The sequence below is a fragment of the Pseudophryne corroboree genome, chromosome 2, assembly GCF_028390025.1.
Source record: "Pseudophryne corroboree isolate aPseCor3 chromosome 2, aPseCor3.hap2, whole genome shotgun sequence".
Taxonomy (NCBI): domain Eukaryota; kingdom Metazoa; phylum Chordata; class Amphibia; order Anura; family Myobatrachidae; genus Pseudophryne; species Pseudophryne corroboree.
Genome location: NC_086445.1, coordinates 42,861,257 through 42,882,479, shown reverse-complemented (window position 1 = coordinate 42,882,479; position 21,223 = coordinate 42,861,257). Strand labels below are relative to the sequence as shown.

General features: G+C 47.4%; 1 protein-coding gene across 2 annotated transcripts in view; it reads right to left on the bottom strand.

Annotated features, from left to right (window-relative positions):
• The window catches only part of MOGAT2 (monoacylglycerol O-acyltransferase 2), a 234,518-nt gene that overhangs the window by 26,546 nt on the left and 186,749 nt on the right, over positions 1-21,223 (bottom strand). For both annotated transcript variants that reach the window (XM_063951239.1, XM_063951240.1), the window contains exon 3: positions 3,241-3,445. In XM_063951239.1, coding sequence (XP_063807309.1) covers positions 3,241-3,445 — 205 coding nt within the window. The remainder of the gene's footprint in view (positions 1-3,240; positions 3,446-21,223) is intronic.

Below are 21,223 nucleotides of genomic sequence, written 5' to 3'. Positions count from 1 at the left end.
GAAGAGCGCCCGTAGGGCGCGATGAAGCACCTAGTTTTATATATATATATATATATATATATATATATATATTTATTATAATTGTTGATAATTAAATCAATCGCATTGACATTTACAGAACCACACTGGACAAGGAGATAGTGGGGGTCATTCCGAGTTGATTGTAGCCCTGGGGGCTACGATCATGACAATAGACAGGCGGGGGGACGCCCAGCACAGGGCTATCCCCCCCCCCCCCCCGCAGAAGTGCAAAAGCATCGCACAGCGGCGATGCTTTTGCACTTTAGGAGTAACTCCCGGCCAGCGCAGCTTTAGCGTGCTGGCCGGGAGCTACTGGTCGCTCCCCGGCCCGCAGCGGCTGCGTGTGACGTCACGTAGCCGCTGCGGCCTGCCCCCGCACGGTCTGGCCACGCCTGCGTTGGCCGGACCGCACCCCCCTAATGGCGGCCAAACGCCGCCATGCCGCCTCCTCCCGCCCACCGACCGCCTCTGCCTGTCAATCAGGCAGAGGCGATCGCAGGGAAACGACGGCCTTCGGCCGTCCAGCATGAGCCGGCGCATGCGCAATTCCGACCCGATCGCTGCGCTGCGATAAACTGAAGCGAGCGATCGGGTCGGAATGACCCCCTGTATCTGTTTTCCAATCTTTCCTCTGTCTCAGTACGCGCATGTTCATTTGTCTGCCTGTCGTAATTAATAAGATTGTAAGCTCCGGGGAAGTGACAGTTGTGAATGAAAATAATAATTGAAAGTGCTATGTGATATATAATGACACATATTACAGCGCAGTTTTGTGTCTAAATGCAATCATAGGTGGTCATTCCGAGTTGTTCGCTCGGTAATTTTCTTCGCATCGCAGCGATTTTCCGCTAATTGCGCATGCGCAATGTTCGCACTGCGATTGCGCCAAGTAAATTTGCTATGCAGTTAGGTATTTTACTCACGGCATTACAGGGTTTTTTCTTCGTTCTGGTGATCGTAATGTGTGTTGTTTCTGGGCGGAAACTGGCCGTTTTATGGGAGTGTGTGAAAAAACGCTACCGTTTCTGGGTAAAAAAACGGGAGTGGCTGGAGAAACGGAGGAGTGTCTGGGCGAACGCTGGGTGTGTTTGTGACGTCAAACCAGGAACGACAAGCACTGAACTGATCGCACTGGAAGAGTAACTGCACAGAGAAGTCTTTTCGCAATATTGCGAATCTTTCGTTCGCAATTTTGATAAGCTAAGATTCACTCCCAGTAGGCGGCGGCTTAGCGTGTGCAATGCTGCTAAAAGCAGCTTGCGAGCGAACAACTCGGAATCACCCCCATAGTGAATAAGCCCTATGATGGAATACTGCCTCTAGTGGCCAAGGTGATTTTTACACTGCGTGTCAGACATAGGGATATTACTGCTGATAACAGCTCTTTAAATCATGGTTTATTATTAAAATAAATAACCCAGAAGACCCGTGTGACATGGAGCCTTCTCAGTATGCTTCCTTTAGGATTCTGAAGGTAAGTAGAGGCGGAATGATCAATCAGCTGCAAATCCGTTCGCAACTCACTCACCATGGAATGATTGTTCCACTGTGTGCAGTGTGTGCGCAGCCCAGGACTTACTTCTACAGTGCGATAGAATCAGGCTGATCAGGGCCGGAGCTGACGTCACACACCCACCCTGAAAACGCTTGGGAACGCCTACGTTTTTCCTGACACTCCCAGAAAACGATCACTTACCACCCCCAAACGCCGGCTTCCTGTCAATCAAAGAAAAAGGTTGAAAGCGCTGTCCACAATAAAGGAGTTTTTTATTTGATTAAAAAATTATAAAATCACTATTCACATATAATCACTAATCAATACTGATCTAAAGGTTTAGACATCAAAACATATTACGGACCATAGCTATTTTCCAGTGGTACCTATTAGTGAAACAGTTTCAACACAGTGGATACACTTGCATTAAATTGACACACTCTACATCAAATTAAACAATTGTGTTAGATGTCATATACTAATCCACTCAGTGTTTATTTCCTTTTTGATAGTTCCCTCCTTTGAGCAGCCTCCTATAAACGTAATTGGAAGGGTTAAATGTTCACAGTCCCAGACATATCCGGAGAGATATGTTCACCATGAATCTAATTTATATATCTCCTCCCGCTGGGACAATAATCCATCCAACACCACAGATTTGAAGCACGCAATATCTGAATTAAGGAGATAAAGTAGCTACTTTTCTTAATACAGTCCCTTAATTCAATAAATGGAGGCCGCATACACGGCTATTCTCTATAGCCGTGTATGCGGCCTCCATTTATTGAATTAAGAACTCACGAATGAACTGTGGAGCATGCCTATATAAACAGGAGTCCTACTGTATATAATTAACTTTCATCACCAGACGGGGACGCCCGTCAGAACGGCAATTTATTCAGTTCTAATAGCCGCCAATTAAGGGACTGTATTAAGAAAAGTAGCTACTTTATCTCCTTAATTCAGATATTGCGTGCTTCAAATCTGTGGTGTTGGATGGATTATTGTCCCAGCGGGAGGAGATATATAAATTAGATTCATGGTGAACATATCTCTCCGGATATGTCTGGGACTGTGAACATTTAATTTAACCCTTCCAATTACGTTTATAGGAGGCTGCTCTAAGGAGTGAACTATCAAAAAGGAATAAACACTGAGTGGATTAGTATATGACATCTAACACAATTGTTTAATTTGATGTAGAGTGTGTCAATTTAATGCAAGTGTATCCACTGTGTTGAAACTGTTTCACTAATAGGTACCACTGGAAAATAGCTATGGTCCGTAATATGTTTTGATGTCTAAACCTGTAGATCAGTATTGATTAGTGATTATATGTGAATAGTGATTTTATAATTTTTTAATCAATTAAAAAACTCCTTTATTGTGGACAGCGCTTTCAACCTTTTTATTTGATTTACATATAAACTATTGGGATTCAACAAACCCATTATTGAAAGCAGCAGTGCACAATTGAGAGGAGGTGTATTTTATTATTAAGGAGCTGCACAGCTGACACACACAAGAGCATAGCGCTTTCTAAGTTTGAGGTTACTTTCCTGTCAATCACCCTGCATACAGCTAGCGATCAAAAAAGAAGCTGGATTTTTTCGCAGTTTGGCCTGCGTACTACGATCCGTACGCATGCGCAGTTGATCGGCAATCGCCCGGCTTGCGAATTCGCACAACAGCGATCAGGTCTGTATCGGGCCCAATATACTTACCGCCGCTCATAATGTAGTCCCTGAAAAATGGAACCCGGAACCAGAGCGGCAACATCAGGAAGTGCTGCGTAATTCCTGGGAACAGGTCAGAAAATCCCGTGGCCTCCGTGCAGAAATTGGTGAAACCTCCAGCAATAAGGACCCCATGAGGGTGAAACCCCAAAATGTAGTTCTCGCGTGGATCCAGGTCCGCTGTTTTAACCAACTGCAAAACATGGAGATCAATAGCGTTAATTACAGGCTTTAATTACAGTGTAATGGATTTTGCAATTCCTACGTTTGGCGATAGATTTGGTTTTAATGAAGAACAACAGACAGTTTATATCAAAGTGAAGTTTGATACAAAACTAAAGAAGATTTATTTGTGACACGCAAAATCGCACCGGCAATATGGAATATACACTCTTCTGTATGCTTGCAAATAACCTTAATGGTAATTATGGGGGTCATTCCGAGTTCGCTCGCAAGCTGCTTTTAGCAGCTTGCACACGCTAAGCCGCCGCCTACTGGGAGTGAATCTTAGCTTCTTAAAATTGCGAACGAAAGATTCGCAATATTGCGAAAAGACTTCTCTGTGCAGTTTCTGTGTAGCTCGAGACTTACTCTGCCAGTGCGATCAGTTCAGTGCTTGTCGTTCCTGGTTTGACGTCACAAACACACCCAGCGTTCGCCCAGACACTCCCCCGTTTCTCCAGCCACTCCCGCGTTTTTCCCAGAAACAGTAGCGTTTTTTCATACACACCCATAAAACGGCCAGTTTCCGCCCATAAACACCCACTTCCTGTCAATCACATTACGATCACCAGAACGAAGAAAAAACCGTGAGTAAAATTCCTAACTGCATAGCAAATTTTACTTGGTGCAGTCGCAGTGCGAACATTGCGCATGCGCACTATGCGGAAAATCGCTGCGATGCGAAGAAATTTACCGAGCGAACAACTCGGAATGACCCCCTATGTCCTTATACCTAATGACCAGTATGATTTTGCCCGTGTCGGTATTTTCACCGTGTCGGCATTTTGACTGTCAGTCAATGGCTGTTGGGATTATGGCCGTCGGTAAATCATACTGAACCCCTAATGACTGGTGTCCTACGCTTCTGCCTCTGCTGTGTATTCCTGTCCAGCATCCGTGCGGTTAAACTAGCTCTGTCCTCAGAGGTTTCGCCATGAACTTCAGGTCTCTCAAGTTCAAATCCATTTGTGTTCCAGATCCCAAACCAGTTAAACTCCAACCATGAAAGCAAACAGATCGCCCAATAAGTGACTTATACACAACAAAGACAGGATAATAATGTTATCACAGTCTGTTGTGGATTCAGAATAGAGCAGAGTTTCTAGGAACTGGCCGGTATACCCCCAGGGGGACATCAGACCGATTCTAGAGGTCCTTCCACCAGTTGAATGAAGCCCCATAAGCACACCGGAGGGTCTTGCGAGCGTCGTTACAATAAACCGTTCTCTCTGAAGGGTCTATATGTGTGACACATTGATACGCGATAGGGGGTAACGACAAAGACTTTGGGCCTGATTAGAGTTATAATGGGTACACACTGGAGCAGTGTGTACCAGGATGATATTGCGGCCGACAGGATGCCATATTGTTACCGCGGTACACATTAGAACGATCTAATGAAGGACGAAACAATTCCTCATTCTGTTCTTCATTGCCTTGTATGATGCAGCATACGATATCGTCTGGTTGGCCGCGCAGCAAGGGCAACCGGACGATATTGCATGCAGCCGCTGGAGCGTGCAGATTGGACGTACACACTGTACGATCCAGCTGATATGTCGTTCCGATTTGGCCGGAAACAACATATCGGGTCTAGATCGCTCCAGCGTGTACCCAGCTTTAGGCCTAATTCAGACCTGATCGTTGTGCTGCGTTTTTGCAGAGGTCTGCGATCAGATAGCCACCGCCCAGGGAGAGTGATAACCCGCCCCGTGCAAGTGTGCGAATGCATGCGTACGCCGTGCGAAAACTTCGCCAGACAGTGGACAGCTGCAAATCCGTTCGCAACTCACCATCAAATGATTTCTCCAGCCTGTGCAGTGTGTGCGTAGCCCAGGACTTACTCCTACAGTGCAATGAGAACAGGCTGATCGGGGCCGGAGCTGATGTCACACACCCTCCCAGAAAACGCTTGGGAACACCTGCGTTCTTCCTGACATTCCCAGAAAATGAGCAGTTACCACCCACAAACGCCTGCTTCCTGTCAATCAGCCTACGTTCGCCTAGTGTTATAAAAACGCAGGATTTGTTCACTGTTTGGCATCGCGCCTGCGCATTGCGGTGCATATGCACGCACATTCGTTCGATAATCAGCCGCTGTGCGATTTCGCACAACGGCGATCAGGTCTGAATCGGGCCCTTTTTACGTAGGCAGATTTGCACAACAGTGATTTAACATGGAGATTGGACAGACTTCTCACCAGCTGAGAGAGCTTAGTGAATAACACCTGGAAGTTACAAATCAGGGGATTAATCCGAGACGGACAGGGAAATGAGCAGATTATGTTCCTGTAATCAAACAACGCACAGTCAGGATTCATTAGGATAAAAGACGCAACAGACACAAAGACAAATAAGAGGCTAAGCGTTTATCGCTTTATCTGTGCATTTAAAACAGCTGCACATAGTGACATTCTCACCTTGATTAGCAGTGCAAATATACTAAGGGGAGATGTATCAATGCTTGGAGAAAGAGAGAGATAAACTACCGAGCAATCAGCTCCTACCGCAGTCTGTAACATGGCAGAAGTTGATTGGTTGGTACTTTAGCTCTCTCCATTGCAGGGATGTATCAATTATCGCATGCAAGGACATAACTTGCAAGAAAGCTCTGTCCCTGTGAATCCTCTCCGCACACTTCTCGGGGTATTTTTCATGCACCGCCGCTGGCTGCCGCCACCACCATTACCCCCAGACCCCCCCCTTGCACCCGGTGATCCACAGTGAGTTCCTCCATGAATCCGGTCATCTGATCGCCGGCTTCCAGCTCTGTGAACCCGTCATCTGCTGTAAACTGAGATGCCAGTTCACAGCAGACATCAGATGACCGGGGTCAAAGAGTAGGAAGCCGGCAAACACATGACCAGAGTCACGGAAGAGCTCACCGGCTAACCGATCACCGGATCTTGGTGCTTGTAAGTATTTTTTTTTTTTTTTTAAGTCTTATTAGACCCACATGGCTGATAACAAGCATCGGCTCCCGACTCTGCTTTGCCTCTCAGAGCAGAGAAGGAGCCGGGGAACCAGAGGGAACAATGGATAACGCCATCTGAAAATGGCATTGTTATCGCAGGGCTCCCTCCAGTATTTTTTTACATTTTTATTTTTAGTAAATGTGCCAGATCGCATTTCCCATTATAAGTATGTGAAATGTAATCTGCTTACAAAAAAAAAGCAAATTAAAGGTAATGGAAGCTGAGTTCTCCCGACGTGCGGAATGCCGAACATACTGTAGTTATGCCTTGTAAATGATTGCCCCTTCAAAAAAATGTCTGAGTTCATCCGAGATCCCGCACGTTGGGCGAACTTGGACTCCATTACATCTGAACCCAACCTGTTATATTATCTCAGTCTTGCTAAAGGCCAGCCTCTTCGAATGCCTTTGGTTTTTGCATGCGCAGTATGGATTCTACACTTTCAGCGGAAACTAGAGATGTGCATCGGAAATTTTTCGGGTTTTGTGTTTTGGTTTTGGATTCGGTTCCGCGGCCGTGTTTTGGATTCGGAAGCGTTTTGGCAAAACCTCCCTTAAAATTTTTTGTCGGATTCGGGTGTGTTTTGGATCCGGGTGTTTTTTTTCAAAAACCCCTCAAAAACAGCTTAAAGCATAGAATTTGGGGGTAATTTTGATCCTATAGTATTATTAACCTCAATAACCATAATTTCCACTCATTTCCAGTCTATTCGGAACACCTCACACCTCACAATATTATTTTTAGTCCTAAAATTTGCACCGAGGTCGCTGGATGACTAAGCTAAGCGACCCAAGTGGCCGGCACAAACACCTGGCCCATCTAGGAGTGGCACTGCAGTGTCAGACAGGATGACACTTAAAAAAATTGGCCCCAAACATCACATGATGCAAAGATAAATAAAAAAAAAAAAGGTGCAAGATGGAATTGTCCTTGGGCCCTCCCACCCACCCTTATGTTGTATAAACAGGACATGCACACTTTAACAAACCCATCATTTCAGCCACAGGGTCTGCCACACGACTGTGGCTGAAATGACTGGTTGGTTTGGGCCCCCACCAAAAAAAGAAGCAATCAATCTCTCCTTGCTCAAACTGGCTCTACAGAGGCAAGATGTCGACCTCATCATCATCCTCCGATTCCTCACCCCTTTCACTGTGTACATCCCCCTCCTTACAGAGTATTAATTCGTCCCCACTGGAATCCACCATCACAGGTCCCTGTGTACTTTCTGGAGGCAATTGCTGGTGAATGTCTCCACAGAGGAATTGATTATAATTCATTTTGATGAACATCATCTTCTCCACATTTTGTGGAAGTAACCTCGTACGCCGATCGCTGACAAGGTGACCGGCTGCACTAAACACTCTTTCGGAGTACACACTGGAGGGGGGGCAACTTAGGTAAAATAAAGCCAGTTTCTGCAAGGTCCTCCAAATTGCCTCTTTTTCCTGCCAGTATACGCACGGACTGTCTGACGTGCCTACTTGGATGCGGTCACTCATATAATCCTCCACCATTCTTTCAATGGTGACAGAATCATATGCAGTGACAGTAGACGACATGTCAGTAATCGTTGGCAGGTCCTTCAGTCCGGACCAGATGTCAGCACTCGCTCCAGACTGCCCTGCATCACCGCCAGCGGGTGGGCTCGGAATTCGTAGCCTTTTCCACGCAGCCCCAGTTGCGGGAGAATGTGAAGGAGGAGCTGTTGACGGGTCACGTTCCGCTTGACTTGACAATTTTCTCACCAGCAGGTCTTTGATCCTCTGCAGACTTGTGTCTGCCGGAAAGAGAGATACAACGTAGGTTTTAAATCTAGGATCGAGCACGGTGGCCAAAATGTAGTGCTCTGATTTCAACAGATTGACCACCCGTGAATCCTGGTTAAGCGAATTAAGGGCTCCATCCACAAGTCCCACATGCGTAGCGGAATCACTCTGTTTTAGCTCCTCCTTCAATCTCTCCAGCTTCTTCTGCAAAAGCCTGATGAGGGGAATGACCTGACTCAGGCTGGCAGTGTCTGAACTGACTTCACGTGTGGCAAGTTCAAAGGGTTGCAGAACCTTGCACAACGTTGAAATCATTCTCCACCGCGCTTGAGTCAGGTGCATTCCCCCTCCTTTGCCTATATTGTAGGCAGATGTATAGGCTTGAATGGCCTTTTGCTGCTCCTCCATCCTCTGAAGCATATAGAGGGTTGAATTCCACCTCGTTACCACCTCTTGCTTCAGCTGATGGAGGGGCAGGTTCAGGAGTGTTTGCTGGTGCTCCAGTCTTCAGCACGCGGTGGCTGAATGCCGAAAGTGGCCTGCAATTCTTCGGGCCACCGACAGCATCTCTTGCAGAGAAGTGGAACCTAGATGGGATTTGGTACCGGGGACACACTACCTCAAGAAACTCTCTAAGTCCCTGTGAATTAACGGTGGATACCGGACACACATCTATCACCAACACAGCTGCCAAGGCCTCAGTTATCCGCTTTGCAACAGGATGACTGCTGTGATATTTCATCTTCCTCGCAAAGGACTGTTGGACAGTCAATTGCTTACTGGAAGCAGTACAAGTGGTCTTCCGACTTCCCCTCTGGGATGACGATCGACTCCCAGCAGCAACAACAGCAGCGCCAGCAGCAGTAGGCGTTACACTCAAGGATCCATCGGAGGAATCCCAGTTAGGAGAGGACTCGTCAGACTTGCCAGTGACATGGCCTGCATGACTATTGGCGTTCCTGTCTAAGGAGGAAATTGACACTGAGGGAGTTGGTGGTGTGGTTTGCGTGAGCTTGGGTACAAGAGGAAGGGATTTAGTGGTCAGTGGACTGCTTCCGCTGTCATCCAAAGTTTTTAACTTGTCAATGACTTCTGATGAATTCGCTCCAGGTGACGTGTAAGGGAGGATGTTCCTAGGTGGTTAACGTCCTTACCCCTACTTATTACAGCTTGACAAAGGCAACACACGGCTTGACACCTGTTGTCCGCATTTCTGTAAAAATAACTCCACACTGAAGAGGTGAATTTTTTTGTAATTTGACCAGGCATGACAATGGCCATATTCATCCCACGGACAACAGGTGTCTCCCTGGGTGCCTGACTTAAACAAACCACCTCACCATCAGAATCCTCCTTGTCAATTTCCTCCTCAGCGCCAGCAACACCCATATCCTCATCCTGGTGTACTTCAACAGTGACATCTTCAATTTGACTATCAGGAACTGGACTGTGGGTGCTCCTTCCAGCACTTGTAGGGGGCGTGCAAATGGTGGAAGGAGCCACCTCTTCCCGTCCAGTGTTGGGAAGGTCAGGCATCGCAACCACCGACACAATTAGACTCTCCTTGGGGATTAGTGATTTAGAAGAACGCACAGTTCTTTGCTGTGCTTTTGCCAGCTTAACTCTTTTCATTTTTCTAGCAGGAGGATGAGTGCTTCAATCCTCATGTGAAGCTGAACCACTAGCCATGAACATAGGCCAGGGCCTCAGCCGTTCCTTGGCACTCCGTGTCGTAAATGGCATATTGGCAAGTTTACGCTTCTCCTCAGATGCTTTTAATTTAGATTTTTGGGTCATTTTACTGAACTTTTGTTTTTTTTATTTTACATGCTCTCTACTATGACATTGGGCATCGGCCTTGGCAGACGATGTTGATGGCATTTCATCGTCTCTTCCATGACTAGTGGCAGCAGCTTCAGCACTAGGTGGAAGTGGATCTTGCTTTTTCCCTATTTCACCCTCCACATTTTTGTTCTCCATTTTTTAATGTGTGGAATTATATGCCAGTAATATAATATATTATTATATCAATAGCAATGGCCTACTGTACTGTAGAGATGAGCGCCTGAAATTTTTCGGGTTTTGTGTTTTGGTTTTGGGTTCGGTTCCGCGGCCGTGTTTTGGGTTCGAACGCGTTTTGGCAAAACCTCACCGAATTTTTTTTGTCGGATTCGGGTGTGTTTTGGATTCGGGTGTTTTTTTCAAAAAACACTAAAAAACAGCTTAAATCATAGAATTTGGGGGTCATTTTGATCCCAAAGTATTATTAACCTCAAAAACCATAATTTCCACTCATTTTCAGTCTATTCTGAATACCTCACACCTCACAATATTATTTTTAGTCCTAAAATTTGCACCGAGGTCGCTGTGTGAGTAAGATAAGCGACCCTAGTGGCCGACACAAACACCGGGCCCATCTAGGAGTGGCACTGCAGTGTCACGCAGGATGTCCCTTCCAAAAAACCCTCCCCAAACAGCACATGACGCAAAGAAAAAAAGAGGCGCAATGAGGTAGCTGTGTGAGTAAGATTAGCGACCCTAGTGGCCGACACAAACACCGGGCCCATCTAGGAGTGGCACTGCAGTGTCACGCAGGATGTCCCTTCCAAAAAACCCTCCCCAAACAGCACATGACGCAAAGAAAAAAAGAGGCGCAATGAGGTAGCTGACTGTGTGAGTAAGATTAGCGACCCTAGTGGCCGACACAAACACCGGGCCCATCTAGGAGTGGCACTGCAGTGTCACGCAGGATGTCCCTTCCAAAAAACCCTCCCCAATCAGCACATGATGCAAAGAAAAAGAAAAGAAAAAAGAGGTGCAAGATGGAATTGTCCTTGGGCCCTCCCACCCACCCTTATGTTGTATAAACAAAACAGGACATGCACACTTTAACCAACCCATCATTTCAGTGACAGGGTCTGCCACACGACTGTGACTGATATGACGGGTTGGTTTGGACCCCCCCCCAAAAAAGAAGCAATTAATCTCTCCTTGCACAAACTGGCTCTACAGAGGCAAGATGTCCACCTCATCTTCACCCTCCGATATATCACCGTGTACATCCCCCTCCTCACAGATTATCAATTCGTCCCCACTGGAATCCACCATCTCAGCTCCCTGTGTACTTTGTGGAGGCAATTGCTGCTGGTCAATGTCTCCGCGGAGGAATTGATTATAATTCATTTTAATGAACATCATCTTCTCCACATTTTCTGGATGTAACCTCGTACGCCGATTGCTGACAAGGTGAGCGGCGGCACTAAACACTCTTTCGGAGTACACACTTGTGGGAGGGCAACTTAGGTAGAATAAAGCCAGTTTGTGCAAGGGCCTCCAAATTGCCTCTTTTTCCTGCCAGTATAAGTACGGACTGTGTGACGTGCCTACTTGGATGCGGTCACTCATATAATCCTCCACCATTCTATCAATGTTGAGAGAATCATATGCAGTGACAGTAGACGACATGTCCGTAATCGTTGTCAGGTCCTTCAGTCCGGACCAGATGTCAGCATCAGCAGTCGCTCCAGACTGCCCTGCATCACCGCCAGCGGGTGGGCTCGGAATTCTGAGCCTTTTCCTCGCACCCCCAGTTGCGGGAGAATGTGAAGGAGGAGATGTTGACAGGTCGCGTTCCGCTTGACTTGACAATTTTGTCACCAGCAGGTCTTTCAACCCCACCAGACCTGTGTCTGCCGGAAAGAGAGATCCAAGGTAGGCTTTAAATCTAGGATCGAGCACGGTGGCCAAAATGTAGTGCTCTGATTTCAACAGATTGACCACCCGTGAATCCTTGTTAAGCGAATTAAGGGCTGCATCCACAAGTCCCACATGCCTAGCGGAATCGCTCCCTTTTAGCTCCTTCTTCAATGCCTCCAGCTTCTTCTGCAAAAGCCTGATGAGGGGAATGACCTGACTCAGGCTGGCAGTGTCTGAACTGACTTCACGTGTGGCAAGTTCAAAGGGCATCAGAACCTTGCACAACGTTGAAATCATTCTCCACTGCACTTGAGACAGGTGCATTCCACCTACTATATCGTGCTCAATTGTATAGGCTTGAATGGCCTTTTGCTGCTCCTCCAACCTCTGAAGCATATAGAGGGTTGAATTCCACCTCGTTACCACTTCTTGCTTCAGATGATGGCAGGGCAGGTTCAGTAGTTTTTGGTGGTGCTCCAGTCTTCTGTACGTGGTGCCTGTACGCCGAAAGTGTCCCGCAATTTTTCTGGCCACCGACAGCATCTCTTGCACGCCCCTGTCGTTTTTTAAAAAATTCTGCACCACCAAATTCAAGGTATGTGCAAAACATGGGACGTGCTGGAATTTGCCCATATTTAATGCACACACAATATTGCTGGCGTTGTCCGATGCCACAAATCCACAGGAGAGTCCAATTGGGGTAAGCCATTCCGCGATGATCTTCCTCAGTTGCCGTAAGAGGTTTTCAGCTGTGTGCGTATTCTGGAAAGCGGTGATACAAAGCGTAGCCTGCCTAGGAAAGAGTTGGCGTTTGCGAGATGCTGCTACTGGTGCCGCCGCTGCTGTTCTTGCGGCGGGAGTCCATACATCTACCCAGTGGGCTGTCACAGTCATATAGTCCTGACCCTGCCCTGCTCCACTTGTCCACATGTCCGTGGTTAAGTGGACATTGGGTACAGCTGCATTTTTTAGGACACTGGTGACTCTTTTTCTGAGGTCTGTGTACATTTTCGGTATCGCCTGCCTAGAGAAATGGAACCTAGATGGTATTTGGTACCGGGGACACAGTACCTCCAACAAGTCTCTAGTTGGCTCTGCAGTAATGATGGATACCGGAACCACGTTTCTCACCACCCAGGATGCCAAGGCCTCAGTTATCCGCTTTGCAGTAGGATGACTGCTGTGATATTTCATCTTCCTCGCAAAGGACTGTTGAACAGTCAATTGCTTACTGGAAGTAGTACAAGTGGGCTTACGACTTCCCCTCTGGGATGACCATCGACTCCCAGCGGCAACAACAGCAGCGCCAGCAGCAGTAGGCGTTACACGCAAGGATGCATCGGAGGAATCCCAGGCAGGAGAGGACTCGTCAGAATTGCCAGTGACATGGCCTGCAGGACTATTGGCATTCCTGGGGAAGGAGGAAATTGACACTGAGGGAGTTGGTGGGGTGGTTTGCGTGAGCTTGGTTACAAGAGGAAGGGATTTACTGGTCAGTGGACTGCTTCCGCTGTCACCCAAAGTTTTTGAACTTGTCACTGACTTATTATGAATGCGCTGCAGGTGACGTATAAGGGAGGATGTTCCGAGGTGGTTAACGTCCTTACCCCTACTTATTACAGCTTGACAAAGGGAACACACGGCTTGACACCTGTTGTCCGCATTTCTGGTGAAATACCTCCACACCGAAGAGCTGATTTTTTTGGTATTTTCACCTGGCATGTCAACGGCCATATTCCTCCCACGGACAACAGGTGTCTCCCCGGGTGCCTGACTTAAACAAACCACCTCACCATCAGAATCCTCCTGGTCAATTTCCTCCCCAGCGCCAGCAACACCCATATCCTCCTCATCCTGGTGTACTTCAACACTGACATCTTCAATCTGACTATCAGGAACTGGACTGCGGGTGCTCCTTCCAGCACTTGCAGGGGGCGTGCAAATGGTGGAAGGCGCATGCTCTTCACGTCCAGTGTTGGGAAGGTCAGGCATCGCAACCGACACAATTGGACTCTCCTTGTGGATTTGGGATTTCGAAGAATGCACAGTTCTTTGCTGTGCTGCTTTTGCCAGCTTGAGTCTTTTCATTTTTCTAGCGAGAGGCTGAGTGCTTCCATCCTCATGTGAAGCTGAACCACTAGCCATGAACATAGGCCAGGGCCTCAGCCGTTCCTTGCCACTCCGTGTGGTAAATGGCATATTGGCAAGTTTACGCTTCTCCTCCGACAATTTTATTTTAGGTTTTGGAGTCCTTTTTTTACTGATATTTGGTGTTTTGGATTTGACATGCTTTGTACTATGACATTGGGCATCGGCCTTGGCAGACGACGTTGCTGGCATTTCATCGTCTCGGCCATGACTAGTGGCAGCAGCTTCAGCACGAGGTGGAAGTGGATCTTGATCTTTCCCTAATTTTGGAACCTCAACATTTTTGTTCTCCATATTTTAATAGGCACAACTAAAAGGCACCTCAGGTAAACAATGGAGATGGATGGATTGGATACTAGTATACAATTATGGACGGGCTGCCGAGTGCCGACACAGAGGTAGCCACAGCCGTGAACTACCGCACTGTACTGTGTCTGCTGCTAATATATAGACTGGTTGATAAAGAGATAGTATACTCGTAACTAGTATGTATGTATAAAGAAAGAAAAAAAAACCACGGTTAGGTGGTATATACAATTATGGACGGGCTGCCGAGTGCCGACACAGAGGTAGCCACAGCCGTGAACTACCGCACTGTACTGTGTCTGCTGCTAATATATAGACTGGTTGATAAAGAGATAGTATACTCGTAACTAGTATGTATGTATAAAGAAAGAAAAAAAAACCACGGTTAGGTGGTATATACAATTATGGACGGGCTGCCGAGTGCCGACACAGAGGTAGCCACAGCCGTGAACTACCGCACTGTACTGTGTCTGCTGCTAATATATAGACTGGTTGATAAAGAGATAGTATACTCGTAACTAGTATGTATGTATAAAGAAAGAAAAAAAAACCACGGTTAGGTGATATATACAATTATGGACGGGCTGCCGAGTGCCGACACAGAGGTAGCCACAGCCGTGAACTACCGCACTGTACTGTGTCTGCTGCTAATATATAGACTGGTTGATAAAGAGATAGTATACTCGTAACTAGTATGTATGTATAAAGAAAGAAAAAAAAAACACGGTTAGGTGGTATATACAATTATGGACGGGCTGCCGAGTGCCGACACAGAGGTAGCCACAGCCGTGAACTACCGCACTGTACTGTGTCTGCTGCTAATATATAGACTGGTTGATAAAGAGATAGTATACTCGTAACTAGTATGTATGTATAAAGAAAGAAAAAAAAACCACGGTTAGGTGGTATATACAATTATGGACGGGCTGCCGAGTGCCGACACAGAGGTAGCCACAGCCGTGAACTACCGCACTGTACTGTGTCTGCTGCTAATATATAGACTGGTTGATAAAGAGATAGTATACTCGTAACTAGTATGTATGTATAAAGAAAGAAAAAAAAACCACGGTTAGGTGGTATATACAATTATGGACGGCTGCCGAGTGCCGACACAGAGGTAGCCACAGCCGTGAACTACCGCACTGTACTGTGTCTGCTGCTAATATATAGACTGGTTGATAAAGAGATAGTATACTCGTAACTAGTATGTATGTATAAAGAAAGAAAAAAAAACCACGGTTAGGTGGTATATACAATTATGGACGGGCTGCCGAGTGCCGACACAGAGGTAGCCACAGCCGTGAACTACCGCACTGTACTGTGTCTGCTGCTAATATATAGACTGGTTGATAAAGAGATAGTATACTCGTAACTAGTATGTATGTATAAAGAAAGAAAAAAAAACCACGGTTAGGTGGTATATACAATTATGGACGGGCTGCCGAGTGCCGACACAGAGGTAGCCACAGCCGTGAACTACCGCACTGTACTGTGTCTGCTGCTAATATAGACTGGTTGATAAAGAGATAGTATACTACTAATATTATATATACTGGTGGTCAGGTCACTGGTCACTAGTCACACTGGCAGTGGCACTCCTGTAGCAAAAGTGTGCACTGTTTAATTTTAATATAATATTATGTACTCCTGGCTCCTGCTATAACCTATAACTGGCACTGCAGTAGTGCTCCCCAGTCTCCCCCACAATTATAAGCTGTGTGAGCTGAGCAGTCAGACAGATATATAATATATATAGATGATGCAGCACACTGGCCTGAGCCTGAGCAGTGCACACAGATATGGTATGTGACTGACTGAGTCACTGTGTGTATCGCTTTTTTCAGGCAGAGAACGGATATATTAAATAAACTGCACTGTGTGTCTGGTGGTCACTCACTATATAATATATTATGTACTCCTGGCTCCTGCTATAACCTATAACTGGCACTGCAGTAGTGCTCCCCAGTCTCCCCCACAATTATAAGCTGTGTGAGCTGAGCAGTCAGACAGATATATATAATATTATATATAGATAATAGATGATGCAGCACACTGGCCTGAGCCTGAGCAGTGCACACAGATATGGTATGTGACTGAGTCACTGTGTGCTGTGTATCGCTTTTTTCAGGCAGAGAACGGATTATAAATAAAACTGGTGGTCACTATCAGCAAAACTCTGCACTGTACTGAGTACTCCTAATGCTCCCCAAAATTAGTAAATCAAGTGTCTCTCTAATCTATTCTAAACGGAGAGGACGCCAGCCACGTCCTCTCCCTATCAATCTCAATGCACGTGTGAAAATGGCGGCGACGCGCGGCTCCTTATATAGAATCCGAGTCTCGCGATAGAATCCGAGCCTCGCGAGAATCCGACAGCGTCATGATGACGTTCGGGCGCGCTCGGGTTAACCGAGCAAGGCGGGAAGATCCGAGTCGCTCGGACCCGTGAAAAAAAACATGAAGTTCTGGCGGGTTCGGATTCAGAGAAACCGAACCCGCTCATCTCTACTGTACTGTACTACTATATACTGCTCACAACAATGCAGCACAGATATGGATACTTGCAGTGACACGGAGCTGCAAGATACAGCAATGGCCTACTGTACTGTACAACTATATACTGTTGGTCACCAAAATGCTGCACTGTACTACTATATATACTGCTCAGGGGCGTCGGAACAGGGGGGGCAAGGGGGCAGCTTGCCCCCCCCCCCCCCCAAATATGACAGAGGCGTAGGGGAGCCGGCGCTGCTCGCTCAGCAAGGGTATACAAAGCAGGGAGGCGCTCTCCCTGCTTTGCTACCCTGCTGCTGCGCCTGTCAAACTGGATATGACAGCTAGTAGCAGCGCTGGCCCCGTGTAGCGCCGCTCACTCCCCCAGTGTGCGGCCTCTGCCCACACACTGCTACGCTGCTGCCGCCGACTTCCCCTGCTGCCGGGACGTTTTGGGGGTGTGGCCTAATCGCGGGCGGCGTGGCCACGCCCCTTTATGGAAAAAGTGGTGGTGGGGGAATCTGTGCAGTGCCTGACCCCTGACTGAGTCCCCAGCCCTGGCTCAGCCCCTCAGCCAGGTTCAATTCGAGGGGAGGAATGTGATCAGTGTGATCACCCCCCCCCCCCCCCCACACCTATACAGGAAAAGGCAGGGAATGAGAAAGAACAGCAGCCTATCTGCCTCACTGCAGCACAGCACACTGCAGCTGTGCTGCCAACATGAGAGCTTATGCTGCTGCCCAGTAAGGAGGGAGAGGGGTGGGAGTGCAGTGCACCAGGGCCCCCGGCAGGCCCCTCTATCAGTCCCAGGTCTGGGTAATTAGTACCTGCTTCCCCCCCCTCCTCTCGGCGTCACTGACGACATAGGATGGAGCCGCTGCTCCTGGAGTAACGGAGCAGCGAGACACCGGAGGCGGAGAAGAGAGAGGAGAGTCAGCGCCTGAGCCGGGACCTCCTGCAGGTACTGGGGCCGCACTGTGGAGGGAACGAGGGCATAGGGGGTTATTCAGAGATGAAAGCAGATTGCTGCATACGCAGCCAGATCTGCATTCATCCCTGCACATGCTGAGGGCCGCCCAGCACAGGGCAAGGCCGCCTCCCGATGCTTCCGCAGTTAGATTGCGGACACATCTGATCTAAGGTTGTGTTGGCTGGCTGCGCTGTCAGGCGGTCAGCAGACTTTTTTGGGGGGGAGCGTTTGTGTGTGACGTCATGCAGCCGCCCCAAAAATGGTCCCGGCCTGCCCCCGTTTTTCCGTCACCGCCCTGCCTTAATCCCGCTACGCTGTCACCTGTCAATCACATTGTGGTTGGATCCATCGGAGAAGCGACCACAATGTGTATGGCCTCACGCCCACTGCGCATGCGCAGTTTGGTGCCACCAACAAACTGCGCTGCGGGCCGCTTTTGCGGCGGGGTCTGAATGACCCTTATAATGTGTATAATGGGCTGTACCTGGCATAATGTCTATAATGGGCTGTACCTGGCTCTAGCTGGATAACGTATATAAGGGACTCTACCTGGCATAAGTGTATAAGCAGCTCTACCTGGCATAACATGTATAAGGTGCTCTGCTGTGGCGTAACGTGTATAAGAGGCTTTTACTCTGGCATAACTTGTATAAGTGGCTCTCCTGTGTGGTGTAACGTGTATAAGGGTCCTACTGTGCAGTGTAATGTGACTAACGGACAATACTGTACAGGGTAATGTGAATTGGTACTATTCTTTGGCCCTATATTTTTTTCGCGCACCTTCGGCGCACACTGTCTCTGTTTTCAGCGTGACGGGTACCAAAGGAAACTTTTTCCCTGAGCTCCTCAAGGTCTGGAACTGGCCCTGTCATCGATTTTTTTTTTTTTAAACTATCTTTTTCTTTTCAAATGCAATACAGAGGAGGTGGCGCTGAAACATACCTTTGCTCAGGGCACCATGGCACCTAGCTATACCTCTGATAAAGAGCACTATTGTATGTGGGCATTGTGTATAAGGGATAGTACTGTGTGGCGTACCATGTATAAGGGGCATTACTGTGTGACGTAATGTGAATAAGGGGCACTATTTTGTGGCATAATATAAATCAGGTGCACTACGTTTGGGGTAATGTGAATAAGATTGTAATACTGTGTAGCATAATTTGAATTGCCTGCAGATCCACGCGGGCGGCATCTCCTTTAAAAACAGCCTGCTACCGCAGGGTGCTGTGTCCTGCTATCTTCATTCGTTGTGTCCTAGCCACCGCCGGCTGTCTCCTTCACAGTTGCATTACTGGGAGGAGGCGTGGCTATGGTCCCGGGATGTCCCAGCCTGGCTACGCCTCCTCCCAGTAATGCATCTGTGAAGGAGAGACAGCCGGCGGCGGCAAGGACACAACGAAGATAGCAGGACACAGCACCCTGCGGTAGCAGGCTGTTTTTAAAGGAGATGCCGCCCGCGTGGATCTGCAGGTAAGCGCTCATCCGCACAGCGGCGGGGGACTAAAAAGGTAGAGGAAGCCGGCACCAGGGGGGCGCGAAAATAATTTTTTTCTACGCCCCCCCCCAACCTAAAAACACTCCAGCGCCCCTGATACTGCTCACAACAATGCAGCACAGGTATGGATACTTGAAGTGATACGGAGCTGCAAGATACAGCAATGGACTACTGTACTGTACAACTATATACTGTTGGTCACCAAAATGCTGCACTGTACTACTATATACTGCTCACAACAATGCAGCACAGATATGGATACTTGCAGTGACACGGAGCTGCAAGATACAGCAATGGCCTACTGTACTGTACGACTATATACTGTTGGTCACCAAAATGCTGCACTGTACTACTATATACTGCTCACAACAATGCAGCACAGATATGGATACTTGAAGTGATACAGAGCTGCAAGATACAGCAATGGCCTTCTGTACTGTACAACTATATACTGTTCGTGACCAAAATGCTGCACTGTACTACTACTATATACTGCTCACAACAATGCAGCACAGATATGGATACTTGCAGTGACACGGAGCTGCAAGATACAGCAATGGCCTACTGTACTGTACTACTATATACTGCTCACAACAATGCAGCACAGATATGGATACTTGAAGTGATACGGAGCTGCAAGGTACAGCAATGGACTACTGTACTGTACAACTATATACTGTTCGTCACCAAAATGCTGCACTGTACTACTACTATATACTGCTCACAACAATGCAGCACAGATATGGATACTTGCAGTGACATGGAGCTGCAAGATACAGCAATGGTCTACTGTACTGTACGACTATATACTGTTGGTCACCAAAATGCTGCACTGTACTACTATATACTGCTCACAACAATGCAGCACAGATATGGATACTTGCAGTGACACGGAGCTGCAAGATACAGCAATGGCCTACTGTACTGTACAACTATATACTGTTGGTCACCTAAATGCTGCACTGTACTACTATATATACTGCTCACAACAATGCAGCACAGATATGGATACTTGAAGTGACACGGAGCTGCAAGATACAGCAATGGCCTACTGTACTGTACTACTATACTGGTGGTCACCAAAATGCTGCACTGTACTACTATATATATATATATATATATATATATATATATATATAGTATATACTGGTCACACAACAATGCAGCAGATATTGAGCACTGATGATCAGGATACTGTCTAGAACTGAGTCTGACACGGAGCTGCAAGATACAGCAATGGCCTACTGTACTGTACTACTATAATTATATACTGGTGGTCCCCACAATGCAGCACACTGAGCACAGATATTTGCAGCACACTGAGCACAGATATGGAGCTTTTCAGGCAGAGAACATAGCCACGTCCTCTCCGCTCAATCTCCAATGCATGAGTGAAAATGGCGGCAACGCGTGGCTCTTTATATGGAATACGAATCTCGCGAGAATCCAACAGCGGGATGATGACGTTCGGCCTCGTTCGGGTTAACCGAGCAAGGCGGGAAGATCCGAGGCTGCCTCGGACCCGTGTAAAATACGTGAAGTTCGGGGGGGTTCGGATCTCGACGAACCGAACCCGCTCATCTCTAGCGGAAACGCAATAGCAAACAATCGTCCAACTATGCAAACATCAGCGCTGCATCCACCTCTGAATCAGGCTCTTAAAAGGCTTACTATACTATCTCTTAAAACTGGGACGCTCATGGATTACACAGGTTCTGTGGCTGATTACAACTAGGGGAAATGCAGGCTTGAAGTCAGCCAGCCCCAGAACCTGTGTAATTCATGAGTGTCCAGATTTAAAGGGATAGCACGGTAAGCCTATGTATAATTGATTTCCAATGACTGAGCTAATGAATATTACGTACGGGCTGTGCCCCAGCTGCAGCGGATGCTG